The sequence below is a fragment of the Diceros bicornis genome, chromosome 35 (assembly GCF_020826845.1).
Source record: "Diceros bicornis minor isolate mBicDic1 chromosome 35, mDicBic1.mat.cur, whole genome shotgun sequence".
In the NCBI taxonomy this organism is placed as follows: Eukaryota; Metazoa; Chordata; class Mammalia; order Perissodactyla; family Rhinocerotidae; genus Diceros; species Diceros bicornis.
The window spans coordinates 21,984,883-22,001,752 of NC_080774.1; the positions used below are offsets into that span (position 1 = coordinate 21,984,883).

Here is a 16,870-nt window from a genome sequence, read left to right on the forward strand (position 1 = left end):
CCTGCTAGGTCTGGGTCTGTGAGTCAGAAGTAAAAATCATTGCGGTAGCCCCCTAACCTGTGCTTTGTTCCCTGCTGGATCCCCAGCATGTAGGATACTCCCTGGCCCATAGTCATAGGCTCAACAATAAAGAGTTAAAAGCCCATTGGACAGACATGGTATCTGTCCTGCCCCAGCTTCTATCGGCTTCTGCCGCTTAGGAATCTGATCTGCTCATCCAGCTCTCCTGGAGCCTGGTTTGCCTGAAACTAGTTGCAAAACTCCAGGTCAGTCACTAAATCCCTCCAGGATCCCTTTCTTCATTTGCGAAAAGAGAAAAAGCTGGATGAGACTAGTGGCTTTAACCAGGGGTGTCTATACAAATCACCTGGAGAGCTTGTTCAAAAGACTCAGACAAGGCCCCACCTGTGAGATTCTTTGCACTGGGGCAGAGTGATGCTGATCTTCAGCCTCCTCTGAAAGGCAGGAGAGAGAGAGCACTGAGATGGTTTCTGACTGAACTGTTCCCTCCTTGCAAGAGGCTGCAGACCCAACTCAGAGCACTCAGAAAGGGCCTTCCAGGTGTCCTGCACCTGTAACAGATCCTGAGACGAGGCATCTGGTTTGGTCCATGGGGCACACCAGGCTCTCTGATGAAGCACAACCACGAAGCAGGCACCGTGGAGATGCCACAATAAGAATTTAGATCTCTGCAAGACTTAAATTACAAGAAACAATAAAAATGAAATTGAGAGTTGTCCATAAATATAGAAGTATGTTACAATGTCTCAGGGAAAGCAGATGCTTCATGGAAACAAGATATCAAGAAGTACGAAAGAACACAGCTGAAAGGCATATGCTGGGCCTAAATTTAATAGTTTTCACAAATTCAACTGAAAATCGCCCCCAGTCTGTTGGAATTTTACCATAGTCAAGTTTCAGAAAACCAAAAGCCAACTCTCATATTTAATACATTGAGGCAGAGCTCCCATTGAGTGGGCCAAATAAGGTCTGGGAAGTGGCTCCCAGCCTCTCAGTAGCCTCTCAGCCTGCAGGCCAGAGCAATTCCTGGTCTGTGCAAAGGAGGACAGTGAACCATCAGCCCCTGGCCCATTCTCTACTTTGCTTCCTGCTTCTCTCTCTCCCGGCTTCCCAGCTGGGGCTCAGGAGTAATAGGGATACGACTGCCCCAACCCTGCTCTGTTCTTGCAAGGTTAGAAACAACTCCACACAGGGTCTTGAGTGGTTTCTGGGGTCAGAAAACCTGGGCTAAGCCCCACTCCACCACTTCCTGACCACATGATCAGGATCAAGCTACAGTATTCTCTGAACCTCAGGTCACTTAGCTGCCAATGAGAATAAAAAAGATACACCTCTCAAGGCTACTGTGAGAAGTAAACCCGATCAAATAAACTATATATGCAAAAACACTTGGAAACCATAAATGAGAGTTTTTGCATGAAATCAGCAACCATTTCCTTTTACTAGTGAGCCTAGAATATCACATCTGCCATTTTCCCCTCCCAGGATGGGAGGATGCAATGTGCTCAGGTGAGGGGAATGCTTTCCAGAGTAGAAAGCCCCATCCCAGTGTAAAGAGGTGGAAGGTAAACACATCTGCTTCACGAGGAAGCAAGCATCCAAGGACTGACTGTGCTGAACCTGATGGAGGGGGAGGGGGGAGGAGAAGAGGGACGGGGAGGGGGAGGAGAGGGGAGGGGGAGGAGAGGGGAGGGGGAGGAGAGGGGAGGGGGAGGAGAGAGGAGGGGGAGGAGCAGTCACTTTCTGGGCTTGCCTGGAACAAGATGACCATGGCATCAGCCCAAGCACTGTGGGTAATAAGCACTGGGAAGGAAGCCTGGTCAACTGCTTGAATGACCCTCAGACTTATGCTTCTGGATTAGACCTCAACGGCCACATCAAAATTGACTTCCACATAGTTTTGACACAGTTTAGATATTTTCTGGAACGACAACAGGGCTTGGAACAGATGGTCATTTTCCTCTGATTCAGACCCTTAAATTTTATATGATTAGATCTCACTTGATTCATCTTGCGTGAGAATATGTTATTCACTCAGTAGAGGGCTCTGAAAAGCAAGGATGATATCAGCTCTTTGGGCAGCTGGCTAGCAGAGTAAGACAACCTGGGTAATGCATTCTGGACAATGGAACACTTCTGTACTATTAAAGAACACTCAGTGGGAGACACTATGGTTTTGGAGTTGAACTGATGATGTGGCCTCTGAGATCCTCACTCCAAGCAGAGATGGCCACTCAAATTGTGCATACTTCCTTCCGAGTAGACTCTGAACTCCATCTCAGAGTAGACTGACAGATCATGACGGACCTTCTCACTTACCTTCTTGTAAGTACATGACTGCCTGGGAATAGTTCTGCAAAGCATGATGGGTCCTTCCAAGGCTACTATACGACACCGTCTTGGCCACCAAGTCATTCATCTGTGCAGCGATGCTCAAGTGCTGTTCTTGATAGACCACAGCCCTCTCGAAGGTGCCCAGGGATTCATACGTCAGGCCCAGGTTCCCATAGGCTCTGCCCTGGCATGTGGGGTTGTTGGTTTCCTCAGCTATCTGAAGATCAAGCTGGTGGTACTGCAGGGCTGTATCATATTCCCCCATCTGCTGGTAAACGCCTCCTAGGCCACAGGCCGCATCACTTTCAAGAGCTCGGTCTTTCATCTCTCTAGCGATGTTCAGCTGGCGTTCAAGGCAGGAAATGGCTTGTTCGTAATTCCCTAATTGGCTGTGCAGACTTCCCAGCTCTCCATAGGCCTGGGCTTTATTAAAGGCCTCCCCAAGCTCATGGGCGACCACGAGCCTCTTTTCAAAGCACACAAGGGCTTGCTGCAAGCTCCCCATTGCCCTGTGGGGATGTAGACAGAAAAGCAATGATATTATTTTGTGCAGGTGCAGACATGCTAAAGCCCCTGAGAAAATGAAAAGCATTTGTCACTGTCACTTACTATTGAAGCTCTTAACTCCTCTTCTAGCTAAAATCTATCATGTGCCCTTAGAGTGAGATGCAGGGGAATTTCATAATCTGGAAAGCAATTCAAAAGTCATCCCTTAGTGACCTTCCCAAGAGCTTGCGATTCAATGGGATATACACCCCAGAGGAAACATAAAATATATTAATAGGCACAATGATAGCGAGTGAACTGTTTGGTTCTTCGGGCCTCCCAATTTCCACTACCGCTTAGACTATGTTTTTGAAATCACTTTACAATGGCCATAAATCTTTCACCCTGAGCTTCTCAGAGCACTCTATGGGCGATGATTTAGTTTGACCCTTGCCCTTCCTCCACTCCAGGAGCCCTAATCCCCTGCCTATCTGGAGAGGCCATATATTCTGCAGACACCTTCTTGGGTCCCCCACGTTCAGAAGGGAAGCATCACCTTGGCCAATAGTGTGTCTTTTTGTGCTGCTAAGAGATGGCATGATAAAAGTAGGAAGAGCATAGATTTTGGCAGAAGACCAAACCAGTTGTGTGGGGCACATGAATTCTTTTCCCTGAGCCTCAGTGTCTGGATGATGATAAATCCCACATCCCATACCAGACGATAATAAATGAAGAGTAATACAGGATTGCTAAACATATTAAGTAAGATATCTATGCAAGGTGCCTAGCATGATGATAGTATGTTTCTTCACTCTGGCCATTAACAGGTGGCTTTCCCTAAAAGCAACAAAATGCGGTCCAAGTAATTGGTAGGCATGGACGTTGTATTAATAAGCATATTCATATAATGTAGGAGGCATTCAGAAAAGATCAGTTAAATTGATTCAGTCATCTTTCCCATTCCTATTATTTTTTTGTGTGTGTGAGGAAGACTGGCTCTGAGCTAACATCTATTGCCAATCCTCCTCTTTTTGCTGAGGGAGACTAGCCCTGAGCTAACATCTGTGCCCATCTTCCTCTACTTTTGTATATGGGATGCACCACACATGGCTTGATGAGTGGTGCACAGGTCCACGCCCGCGATTCAAACCTGCAAATCCCGGACCACCAGAAGAGGAGCGCGCAGACTTAACCACTATACCACCAGGCTGGCGCACCCCCCATTCCTATTTTTTCTCCTGCTCATTATGAAGTAGTCAAAAAGGCATTGCACTTGGAGTCCGAGAGCTCTGGGTTTGACTTAGCTGTATAATCTTGGACATTAAAGTAACCTCTCTGGGCCTTAGTGTCTTCCTCCATAACATAAGGGTAATAATATCCCCTGCTAAATTCACAGTATCAATGGAGGATCCAAATTAGATATGTATGAAAATGCTTCATAGTTAATAAGCTGCCATGCAGACATTAAGTTGCATTACTGTCACAACTGCTCTTTGTGCAGGTTTATCAACCACATTTGTCCTCTGTCATTTTTACCTGTGTCCATTTCCCAGGCCCCGGTAAGCCTTGGCTTGGTCTTGCATGCGATTCAGACTCTGGGCAACAGATAAATATTGTTCATAGTACTTGATAGCTTCCTCATAGTCACCCAGGGCCTCGTAGCAATCTCCCAGGTTGCCGTAGGCCCGGCCCCTGTCAAGCACAGACTCGTTTCCACTTAGCTGCTGCAGCATGGCCAACTGCTGCTCAAAGTAGCCGATGGCTTCTTCCATCACATTCATGTTCATCTTTGTGATGCCCATGTTGCCATAGACCTGGGCTTCCAGACTTGGATCCTTCAGCTTCTGCCCTAGATCCAGCTGCTCTTCATAACACTTGAATGCCATTGTATATTTCCCAAGGGCCATGTAGACGGCAGCCAAGTGCCCGTGAGCTCTGCACTCCCCCGGCAAGTCACTCAGCTCCTGATATACCTCCAGTTCCTGCGTGTGATAACCCAAGGCCTTGTCATATTTCTGGATCATTCGGTATGCAGTGCCCAGGGCTGCGTATGCACTGGCCTCCAGTCTTCTGTCCTTTACATGGTGAGCTAAGCCCAGCTGCTGCTCATAGAATTTTATTGCACCATTTACATCCTTTTTACAGATGAATATATCGCCCAGGTTCCCTAGGGCTCGAAATTTAGCCTGGGAATTATTCAGGGACTGGGCTAGGGACAGTAGGTACTTTTGACACTCTTCAGCTTTGTGGAAATTCAGCAGAGCCTTGAATGCTAGGCCCAAGTTGCAGTAAGCTTTTGCTTGGCTCAATTTGTCATGAAGGTCTTTGGCTAATGCCAGATCCTGCTCATAGTACTTCACTGCCTCCTGGTAATTTCCAAGGCAGTAATGGGCATAGCCAAGATTGTGGCAGACCTTCCCTTCTCCTTCCATGTCTTGAAGGTCAGGAGCAAGCCGGAGGTACTGTTCATAATAGGGGGCAGCGTGGACGTACTCTCCGCGAGAGCAGTGGAAGTTGCCCAGGTTGCTGAGGGCCCGAGCCTCACTCTGGATGTCACGCAGCTCCCGGGCGATGTTCAGGTGGTTCTGATAGTGCTGCAGGGCCCGGTCATGGGCACCCAGGGCCTGGTAGGCCACAGCAAGGTTCCCATGTGTGGATGCTTGCGAGGCACGGTCATTCACTTCCATGGAGATCTGCAGCTCCTGCCGGTGGTACTTGACTGCCTGGTCATACATGCCCAGAGCATTGTAGGCATTGCCCATATTCCCATAGGCACGGCCCTGGGCAGCGTAATCACTCAGCTCCTGGGCGATGCACAGGTGGGTCTTGTGGAGTTTCAGTGCGGTATCATAATCGCCTTTCATCTGGTGTATGATTCCTAAGAAAGAGAATAAAAGAACAGAAAAAGGTTGGAATAACTGATTAGCAATTTGGAAGAAAACGTAATTTGCAACTCAATTTATACTCATATACAATCCAGATGAATTAAAGAATTTAAAATAACAGAAGGTAGAATTAAATATTTATCAGCTCTCCAGAGGGGGGATAGCTTTCTAAGCTTCGAAGCAACAGAAAACAAACATTGACAGATTTGATTACAAAAATAAGTTTATACTACAAATACATATCTAAAATTAAAAGGCAAACACAATACTGGAAAATATATGAAACATATATGAAAAAATTCAATAGTGTGTAAAGATTTCACTTGATTTAAAAAAATCAAGACCTCAATTTACTGAAATAGGCAAAGAACAGTAAGTGTGAGCAGACAACTCACGTGCAAGGAAATACAGAGAGTAACCTCAGGGGAAATGCTAATTTCTTTTAATAATCAAAGAAATGTAAAATAAAACAACCCTGAAGTACCATTTACTTCTACTAAATTAGCAAGCAAAAAATTTAAACAACACCCTACATTGATGAGGTTGCCTTGAAATTGGTCAAGACGTCAACTGCTGGACAGAAGCTGGAACAGCCTGTGAAGGAGCAGCAGGGCAAGAAGCACAAACACAGTCCTGCTCAGACCCTGCCATCCCACTCATGGGAACGTCTTCTAAGGAAATCATTTGACAAATGCAAGAGCTGTATGCATAACAATCTTCACCGCAGCATGATAGATTAGCGGAAAATCAGAAACATCGTAAACGGCAAACACTAGGGGACTGTATAAGCACATTTTGGTATATCAACTCAGTAGAGGATTATGCAGTCATTAAAAAGATAATTATGAAGTCTATGCAGAAAAATGGGGAAAAAACTTCTTACAATAATGTTATAATTTTATTTATTTATTTATTTTTTCCCCCAAAGCCCCAGCACATAGTTATATGTCATAGCTGCACATCCTTCCAGTTGCTGTATGTGGGACGCGGCCTCAGCATGGCCGGAGAAGCGGTGTGTCAGTGCACGCCCGGGATCCGAACCCGGGCCGCCAGCAGCGGAGCGCGCGCACTTAACCGCTAAGCCACGGGGCCGGCCCACAATAATGTTAAGTGTAGGAAGCAGAAAACAATGCTGCATGCTCCCTGTGACAATAACTGTGAAAATAAATGTGTACACATGGACAGGACTGAGAGGATTACGCAAAAATAAAAATAGTTGCCTTGTTAGGTGATGGGATTTGAATGATTTTTGTACCAGAATTTCTTGTAATTCTACTATATATCTTTTACAGTCAACAATAACAGTACTTCAAACAACCCTCATAAACTACGCTACAGCTGCTAAGCTAAGCTATTGTTTTTACAAGCAGTTTAAAATGAGATATATCATAAATATAAAGTAGTTCCTATCATAAAAGTAACTTGGGAGGTGCCTTTGAGGAGAGCCTGGTTCATCCCACTTGGCGCTGGGTGGGGGCGGCGGGGAGCACTGGAAAGGGCAGAGGGAATCTAGTATACAAACAGGTTTCTCCTTGCTCTTGCTTCTGAACACGGTTTTCTACGCATCAATGCGTGAGCTTTGCAGTGGTGACCAAAACCTGCAGAAGTACAAAAACTCAAAAACACCAAGATAGGTTCTTGTTAAAATGTCTTAACTGAAAATAGAGTCATTGAGAAAGAAAGCTGTCAAAATCCTGCCTCTGCAATTTGCTTATCTCTATGACACCATTCATTCATTCATGCATCCATCCATTCACTTACACACTGACCCAGCAAACATTAACTGAGCACCTATTGTATACTAAGCCTTGTGGTGGGCAGCAGGGGTAGAGAGAAAAACGAAGACACAAATCTGCCCTCAGACAGCACACAGGGTCATAAGGAAGAGAGACATGAAACAAATAATGTCAGTACACATGACAGATGCTGAAGTGAGGAGGGAGAGAGGAGCACATCAGGGCCGCTCTTCTGGTGCTGACTCCCCCCACGCCCCCCACGGTGGAGGTCTGCCCTGCCACAGCAGTGGCACCTATCTCTGGGCCCAGCCATTTCTTTGACAGTAGCTGGACTTAGGGTACTGGATGAATCCTTTAGCCTCTCTGAGCCTTGTTTAGTCCATCTATAAAATGAGGAAAGCAATAATCTTGATATCAACCTTAGAAGGTAGTAGTGAGGATCAAATGAAATAATGTATGTGCAAGTGCATTGTAAATTAAAGTGAAATTCAAATATTAGTGACTGAAATTACTAAATGCTTCCAGGAAAGAGGATTCTCAAGGTGGTAGAGATTAAATAAACTATGGTAATTCTTTTATGTATTTTCTTGTATGAGTAAACCATTTCAAAATTTAAAAATAACTAAGTAAATCATGGTACTCTATAAAATGGAATAACATGGTGACATTAAAAATGGTGAAGTAGAAGTTTACGTATTGACATGGGAAAAATTATAACATTAGTGGGATATATGGTCATAAAGCAGCACATTTTAATAAAAATATTAATATGATGTGTGTCTATACATATATGTTTACATCTATACATACACAGAGCATAAAATTTATTTAAATGTTAACAGTAGTAATCTTTGGGTGGTGAAATTACAGTTTTTTTCTTTTTGCTTATCTGTATTTTAAGTGTTTTTTTCCTATGGTGAATACATAACACTTGGTTTAAAAATTACTGAAAGTATTTTTGAAACTCTGATCCAATAAGAGAAGTAATATTCCCTGGGATTGGGTCTGGTCACTTCCCTGGGTTGGAGATGCCACTGGCATCCTAGCTGGAAGGATCAGAGTTTTTCAGAACCTATCTCAAGGTGAGAAACTCTCAGCTGCCCAAGAGGCAATACCTTAGCATCACCTGGAACCCTTTTACTGGGGCAAAATTATTAGTGACAGAAACATTTCAGTTCTAAAGACCTGGATTTGGCCTGTATCCCTAAACTGCTTTTACCTAAAGAGAAAACTTTTAGATTTAAATTTTCCAGGTATCCTTAGAGGAAATGAATCATTTACTCCCTCTCTCCTCAGCTTCTGCATTTCTAAAATGAGGGTCAAAATATCTGCCCAGCCATGAGTCCATAGCTATGAACAGAGCCAGAGCTGGGGAGGGCAGCAGGAGTGCCTGCCCCTCTCTCTGAGCACTGTCTCCCACAGTGATGCCTTTGCACTGATTTTTCCCCACAGATTTTGGATTTCATTGCAATGATTTTTAAGCCAATATGATCACTAGTTTGTTGCTAAGATGATGTTAAGAGGAAGCAAGCAGAGTGAGACTTTTAGAGAAGGCAATTGAGGAAGCTCAGGTTTTTTGCAGGCTCCGTACACCAAGACACAGGTCTCCTTGCTAGCCTCCCACCCTCCCTACTTACCCCAATCCTACAGGAAGCGGGCTAAGTATCTGGAGGGCACACTATAATGGAAAAGGCACAGAACTTTAAGCCAGAAGTCCTGTTTTACAAGACTGGCTTCCACCTCATTCAGCTGAGTATCTTTGAGACGATTACTTTATTTCTCTGAGCCTTTCTTTTTTTTTTTTTTTGTCTCCTCATGCCTCTTTTTTTTGTTTTGTTTTGTTTTTTGTGAGGAAGATCTGCCCTGAGCTAACATCCATGCCAATCCTCCTCTTTTTGCTGAGGAAGACTGGCCCCAAGGCCAACATCCATGCCCATCTTCCTCCACTTTATATGGGACGCCGCCACAGCATGGCCTGACAAGTGGTGCATCGGCGCGTGCCCGGGATCCAAACCCGGGCCACCAGCAGCGGAGCGCGTGCACTCAACCGTCATGCCATGGGGCCGGCCCACTTTTCTTTTTTTTAATTAAAAACTTTTTGATGTTTTCTATTTTCTTATTAATAAGGCCAGGTTATAATCATCTCAAAGAAATAGTATGAGAGTATGAGAAACATAACAGTATATATCAATAAGCTTTGTAAACTATAGCATGCTATCTAAATATGGTATGAGTAGTATTTAGAGAGTGAGAGAAAGGAAAAGAAATTCTCTGTCTCTTACTCTCATGGCCTTAAGAGTCTGGCCTAGTTAATAGGGAGCAGTTGGAATGATAATGGCTACCCAGGGTTCAATGATTTGGGAAAGAAACTGCCTGCTGGTTATGGCAAAACAATCTGACCCCCAGCCAGCTTGCCCATGCATGCCCCTTTTCTCTCGCTCTTCCTCCTCATCTGACACTTCCAAGGGTCTATAAAGAATCATAGGAAGATTCTCAAAACAAAGACTTCTGGACACAGGCAAGGGTAAGAGGAGATGGGTCTGGCTGAGACAGGAATTTTTTCATCTGCCCTGTGTCTCTACTGTCCCAGCTGCTGCCAGCCTGGAGAATTTTGAACGGAACATTACACCCCTTGGCAGGCTTTCTCTTTGTTGAGGCAACAGAAAAGCGGCCCTGAGAGCTGCCAGCAGAGTGAATGCACATGCTGAGGAGATAATCTGAAGATCCTCCTCCCCTTTCGAGACCACAGCTTGATTTTCCAGGGCCGTCATTCAGATGAAGACTTACAGAGGGCCTGTCAGCAGGGGCGTGCAAGGTGACAACGTGCTGCAGGGAGGGGAATTAAATGAAGATTAGTGGGGCAGAAGATCCTCACAAAGCTGAGTTCTCACATCGGCATACAGAGAAAGAAGACACGGTTATGAATTTATACATCACCATGGTAGGCCTCCACCTATGCATCCAGAATGGTCATTGCCATGGAAATAATAATACCTACTTCAAAGAGCTGTTGTGAGGCCAAGGAGATCATGCTTATGAGAAGCTAGCACAATGCCTGGGACATAGTAAATGCTCAATGCATTTGCTTTTATTATTAACCATTACCAGCAAAGACCAAAGGAGGTGTGAACAGGACAAGCCAAGCAGAAGAATTTCTACTGAAACTAGAACATTTAGCATTTTAGCAATGACTTCTGGCTGCCTTTTCTTTGTGAATTCCTTGAAAGTAGGGTCTCAGTGTACCTCCACAAAAAATGGAAGCACTCTTCTCATTTATTGAAAATAGTGTTGTTCTGATTACTAATAGTGCACAATCCAAACGAGGCTTTAAGAGCTCATCTATTCTTTCCCCCTGCTTTCAAACAGGTTGAGTTCTGCTCCATCCTAGCCAAATCACCAGCTATTCTCAGAAGAAACATGAGATTTGGGAACTGGAAGAGGCTCACTTTATAAATGACATGACCAAGGCCCAGTGAGAGGAAGTGAGTTAGTGACAGAGCTGAAGGAGGGAATTTCAATCCACATATGCCCTCAGCTGCACTAGCCCATCTGCCTTCAAGATATGAAGGAGACATGAAGGGACTGGTATTAGTCTCACTAGGTGTGACACGGGATAGTAGCTGTGCTTTAAAAAGTTCTCATCTGGGGGCTGGCCCGGTGGCGTAGAGGTTAAGTGCACGTGCTCCACTGTGGCGGCCCAGGGTTTGTATCCCAGGCGCACACCGACGCACCACTTGTCAAGCCATGCTGTGGCAGCGTCCTGTATAAAGTGGAGGAAGATGGGCACGGGTGTTAGCCCAGGGCCCGTCTTCCTCAGCAAAAAGAGGAGGATTGGCAACAGATGTTAGCTCAGGGCTAATCTTCCTCACAAAAAAAAAAAAAGAAAGAAAAGTTCTCATCTGTTAGAAATACTTATGCAAGTATTTACAGATGAAATGACATGGTGTCTATGGTTTGCTTTAAAAATACTCCAGCAGGGGGGAAAAAGGTAAACATGTGTATATTTAGGAAAATAGATGAAAAAAGATTAGCAAAATGTTGATAACTGGGTTACAAGTATGTGGAGGTTCATTATACTATTCTGTGTGTGTGTGTGTGTGTGTGTGTGTGTGTGTGTGCGCGCGCGCACGTGAGAGAGAGAGAGAGAAAATTTCCATAACAGAAAGTTAATCAAATAATAAAGATATGCAGAGAGATCTGTACTGCACATTCTTCTGTAGCCCCTTTTGCATCAGGAAACTCTTCCTCATAGCTAAGTCCTCATGTGGATGTTTAAGTTCATTTTTCTGTCTTTGGGACCTCAGTAGAAAAAGAAATCAGCCGGTCACCAGCCTCCACAGCTATACCAGCCTCCATATCCTTCTCCAGTCTGAAAGGAGGACATGTGTAGACTGAAAACAACACAGTGCTTTGTCCCATTGCCTTGATTTATTTATAGTCATGATATTTAGTCTTACCTTTAATTTCAAATGATCTTAAAAGATTGGATGATATGTTGTCTATCAAACAGGAAGGGTGGGAGGGGATGGTAAAAACAGCTGAGAAAACCTGCTCACAGAAACAGCACTGCATATTCTCAACTGCTTCTCTCAATCCTCCTCCTCAGCAGGAGAAGTGGCCCCAGTTTCTCCAGGGGACCCATTATTCCAACTCTAGACATCTTTAGCTTCCCTGGATCCTCTCCTTCTCAAATTTCCACATAGAGTTCTTCTACATTATACCTAAAATGTCTCAAAGCTTGGGGTGAGGAGGACAGGATAGACCTGGTTAGTAAACAGACGGCTGGAATCAAAGGCAAGAGAGCAAACTGCTCTGTGTTAGATATGCAACCAACCGGATGTTTCATCTAACTCATTTTCAGGTTACTATTTACGTACCTGGAGACAAGTCTCCATTATTTTTGCCAGTGGAGGACAGCAAAGGTACAGATATTTTTAAATGGCAGATAATTCCAAAATTACTTATCATATGATTTCAGCTACAAGCACCTTCCTGGTAGGTAAACTTTTCCTGAGAACTTGTGCCAGCTCTCTACTTGATGATCTCATTCACACCTCAAAACAATCCTGCGAGGTCAATACTGTGGTCTCAGAGATCCAGAAGGTTCAAAAACTTACTCGGGCCCATACAGCTTTAAATGGCAGGACTGATACTGGAACCTAGGTTCTTCTGACTCAGGAGTCCATGCTCTTTCACCCGCTCCCCTTCTGAAATGAAGCTGGAATGCCTTCTAGTGAAAGGCGGTCATGATTTTGTACCCATTTCTTCCTCATTAACATTAGTATACTGTCGTGGCAAACCAACCTTGTGGAAGCTATATAAGAACAGAGTGACGGTCTGGCTAAATCTGTATCTAGAGCAGAGAAGTATATATAGAGACCAGAAAATCCTAAGAGCCTCAGGAATGTAGTAGGAGGAGGCAGATATAAGCATCTGTGTGGGCATCACCTCTGGAGAACTCTTGGGCCATCACGTGTCTCTTCTGCCATCACTTATCTTAATTACATCTGTCTACTTTTTCTACCAAACCCACTAGGCTCCTCCTGTTCCTCCAAAGGATAAGTGAAGTTAAGAGCCTGTTATCTTCTTTTGCTTCAACAGCAATTTAGGATGTCTTCAGTGACATTGTGAATTCAGCGGCACTTCTGTCCCAGATCCCAATTGCCCTTCCCTTCTCTTTCAATTCTGAGGAGCCCGCTATAATAAGGCCAAGGAAATCCTTGCACGTGCCACCTCTCCCTCCCACAAACACACTCCAATGGAAACAACCTGTCTTTTTCCCCCCAGCTTTACTGAGATATAATTGACAAATAAAATTGTATGTATTTAAAGCATACAATGTGGTGATTTGATATACGTCTACACTGTGAAATGATTACCACAAGCAAGTTAATTAACACATCCATCATCTTTTTGTGGTAAGAATGCTTAAGATCTACTCTTTTAGCAAATTTCAAGTATACAATAAGTATTATTAACTACAGCTACCATGCTGTACATTAGATCCCCAGAACGTATTCATCTTATAACCAAACTTGGAGGAAATAAAATGCAGTTGAAAGAAAAACACAGAGGTCCTAATTGCTAATCCCTGGCCCTCAAACCTCCCTTTAGGCTGAACAGAGGCAGAGTCAGTTCCTCTGTAGTCCCCTCCTGCCAGTGTCCCACAGGCCTGGGCTAAATGGCAGTGACAAGAAGCCAGCCTGGATCCCACTGGAGCCCACAGATATTTCACTGCTTTCATACATGGCCCACTTCCTACTTCCCTCAGATAGTTAAAAACCAAGACTGCAGGTGAATAGCTCAGAAATTCCCTGGGCCTGTACGGCTGTAAATCCTGAGGCAGTGGGGAAGATTAATTGGGCCGTGAAGTAGGGGAAGCAATAATTAAACCTATTAAAAAGGAGCTGGCTGGAGAGGGGCGTTCCAGAGATGGATGACGAGGTAGGAAGTGCTAGGCACAGTCATCCCTAACGGCTGTGGCCAGGCCACTCTGAAAGAACTTGGTGGGAAGCCCAGAGCAGAGTGAAAAATATGCTGGGCCTGCCTGGCCAAGCTCCGCCATTAGTCACTGTTTGGAAAAGGCAAAGTGTGCCTGGTTTTCATTCTGGATCACAATAAGAGGTGAAAGGCACCCTCGTAAGTTAACAATGCAGAGAATGTTACAGGGAGATAGTTTCAATATGAAACAAACATTTCGTTTGATTCAAGACCTGGGGTAGAATCACTGAAATACAGAGATAGCTGCTTCTGCCCATCCCTTGAGCTGAGCCTCTAAAAACTGGACCAGTCCCACCTCCCTGGAGCACCTTCTGAAGGTCCCTCTGGCCTGCAGAGTAAAGTGTAGACCAATTAAAATGGCATTTACAAGCTTCCCAGATCCAGCTCCAACCCAGCCATTCCTGCCCCATGCTCCCTACGCTATGTCAGCCACGAAGCAACCCCACTCGCCCTTCCACTCAATCCCAGCCTGCCTTGTATGCCTGACTTTCTCATCCCATTCGGTTTGCTTGCACTGCCTTTCTCTCCCATCTGTGGTAGACTTTACTAATGTTCCCTTCTCTCTGGTTCTCGTCCACATCCAGACATGTATTTCCCTACTCAGGAGAAGTTAGGCATGGCCAAGTGACTTGCTTTGCCCAATGAAATGTGAGTAAAGCAATGCGTTACTTCCAGACAGAAACGTTTAAGAGCTGGAGTATAATATTCCATGCTCTCTCATCCCCTGCCTCACTGACTGCGGAAGCTGTGTGTTCTAGATGGTGCTCCTACAGGAAGATGGAGCCATGGCAGGCCTGGATTAGTGAGTTGCGCCTGAGGGTTATGTGAAACTGTGGTAGGCTGTGTAAAAATATAATACTTTGTTGTTTGGGGCCACCAAGATTTGCGAGCTGCTGTTACTGCACCAGACCCTACTATATCCTGATGAATGTGCCATCCAATATCAACCCTCTAAGCCCTGTCATAACTTACAATTTCAAACTGGCCTAACAAAGCCTGTGTGAGAGGAGAGACGCCTACTAATAGGAATTTCCTAAGGGGCTTTTGAGTCATCCACACCTCTGGATGTTCTAAATTCTAGCTCTGGATCAAGAGAGACCACTAAAATTTATAAACTTAAACCAAATCACCTTGCACCCACAAAGAATAGGCTTCAGTGAATTGAAGTTTAATCTTAATACTCTAGGATTAGTTGATTTGTTGTTGATTCAAGTTTGCTATTAGAAAAAGCACACTGAAATCTATTATCTTTGCTGTTAAAATGTTATTGATACTATAAATTTTGTTACCAGAATCCCTTATATAAAATCTCTCTCGAGAAATTTCTTTTAGAATTCAGCTTTATTTTCCCTGATGGATTCTATGCTCATCTTTGGGTAATGAGAATTATGTGTTTCTCTTTTTGCTTTGGCCACTAGGAAGCTCCGACTCAAACATGAAACTCTACTATAACAACTATGTTAGCCTTTATAGGTTGCGTGTTTGGGCTCTTCTCCCTGATCTTGGTTTCCTACTTCTATTTGCCTGATCTTGATTTTCTATTTCTATTGTATCATCATTTGATATTGTAAGCTAAGTAAAATCCTTTATGGAATGAAACAAGTTATAAACAAGTAAGCAATCAAAACCCCTTTTACATCTGTTGCATGCTTAGCTGACTTTGCCTCAGTAATCTGCTTACCCCGTTAGCCTGCCACTTCTCGACTTGGCTGCAATTTGTTTTGTGGGCCCTATTCTACCAGCTTTAATAACCCAGAAATGCTAGTTACTTAGAGATAGTGCTTTATGGTGGAACGGCACTGTGACTAGAATTGGAAGTTCCCTATTCCTGGCTCTATCACTTCACTGTCTCGTGCTCTTAGGAGAGTTACTACTTCTCCTGGCCTCAAGTTTTCATCTATATCAGATGGCTATTCTGAAGATCAAATAAAGCAGTGAATGCCAAGGTGCGATTCTCCATTTTCTAGGGTATTGGTACTATTCCAAACAGCTTCAATTACCATAGTCCTCAATATTACAGATAACAAAATCAAAATATGCCACTCCCTCTAGCATTATTTTACTATAGAGTGCAATTCACTCTAAGTCTTAGACGCCATCATATTTCCAAAGCGAGTACACCAAAGGGAAGTTAATACCAGATCATCTCATCTAAGGACAGTAAAAAATTACAGGCTCCAAGCTCTGCATGTGGTGTGAGAATGGGGCCCATTTTCTTAAGTGTCTCAGTGTGTGCATGTAGGAGAGGAGGCCCCTCAAGGGCATTTGGAAATGCGGTGGGGCATTTTTGGTTGTCAAAAAATCTGAGGACCCACACTGGCAGGTTGTATGTGGGGTCAGGGGTACTAAACGGCCTGCACCACATGAGAAAGTCTTGCACAATGAAAAGCCCACCCCCAAATGCCAATGGACCACACTGAGAAACACTAGATTCTCTAAGGTGATTTTATACCCTGGCACTAATTAATAATCTGAAAAAAATATTTCATTTCTGTGCTGTCATCCAGTTGAAGTTGTTAAAATAAATCATCAAAGCTAATTAATTGAGAAGTCTTTGGGCTGGTATCCAATAATTTAAGCAAAAGACTGAGAAAGTGGAAACCTTAATTTTAAAATCTGGCTTACTGACTGATTACCTTCACTAGCTTCTTACCTGTGAAATGTAATTCATTCAGTTAGATAAATTTAAAAACACCTATATATGGGCTTCCTCCCAATTTCATTATGATAATAAGGGAGAGGGGAACCCTTATTTATTATAATAATAATAATTATTATTATTATATTAAATAATAAAAATAGCAGCAGCAGTAACAATAATGACAACAATATACAAAATTCTCCTTTGTGATCTCATTCAATACCATGACACCAAGAACCAACTATATGACTCCCAAATACACAACT

General features: G+C 43.9%; 1 protein-coding gene across 3 annotated transcripts in view; it reads right to left on the reverse strand.

The window, feature by feature from the left end:
• The window catches only part of TTC28 (tetratricopeptide repeat domain 28), a 600,025-nt gene that overhangs the window by 103,395 nt on the left and 479,760 nt on the right, over positions 1–16,870 (reverse strand). For all 3 annotated transcript variants that reach the window (XM_058531684.1, XM_058531683.1, XM_058531685.1), the window contains 2 exons: positions 4,378–5,719; positions 2,341–2,864 (listed from right to left, as the gene is read on the reverse strand). In XM_058531684.1, coding sequence (XP_058387667.1) covers positions 2,341–2,864; positions 4,378–5,719 — 1,866 coding nt within the window. The remainder of the gene's footprint in view (positions 1–2,340; positions 2,865–4,377; positions 5,720–16,870) is intronic.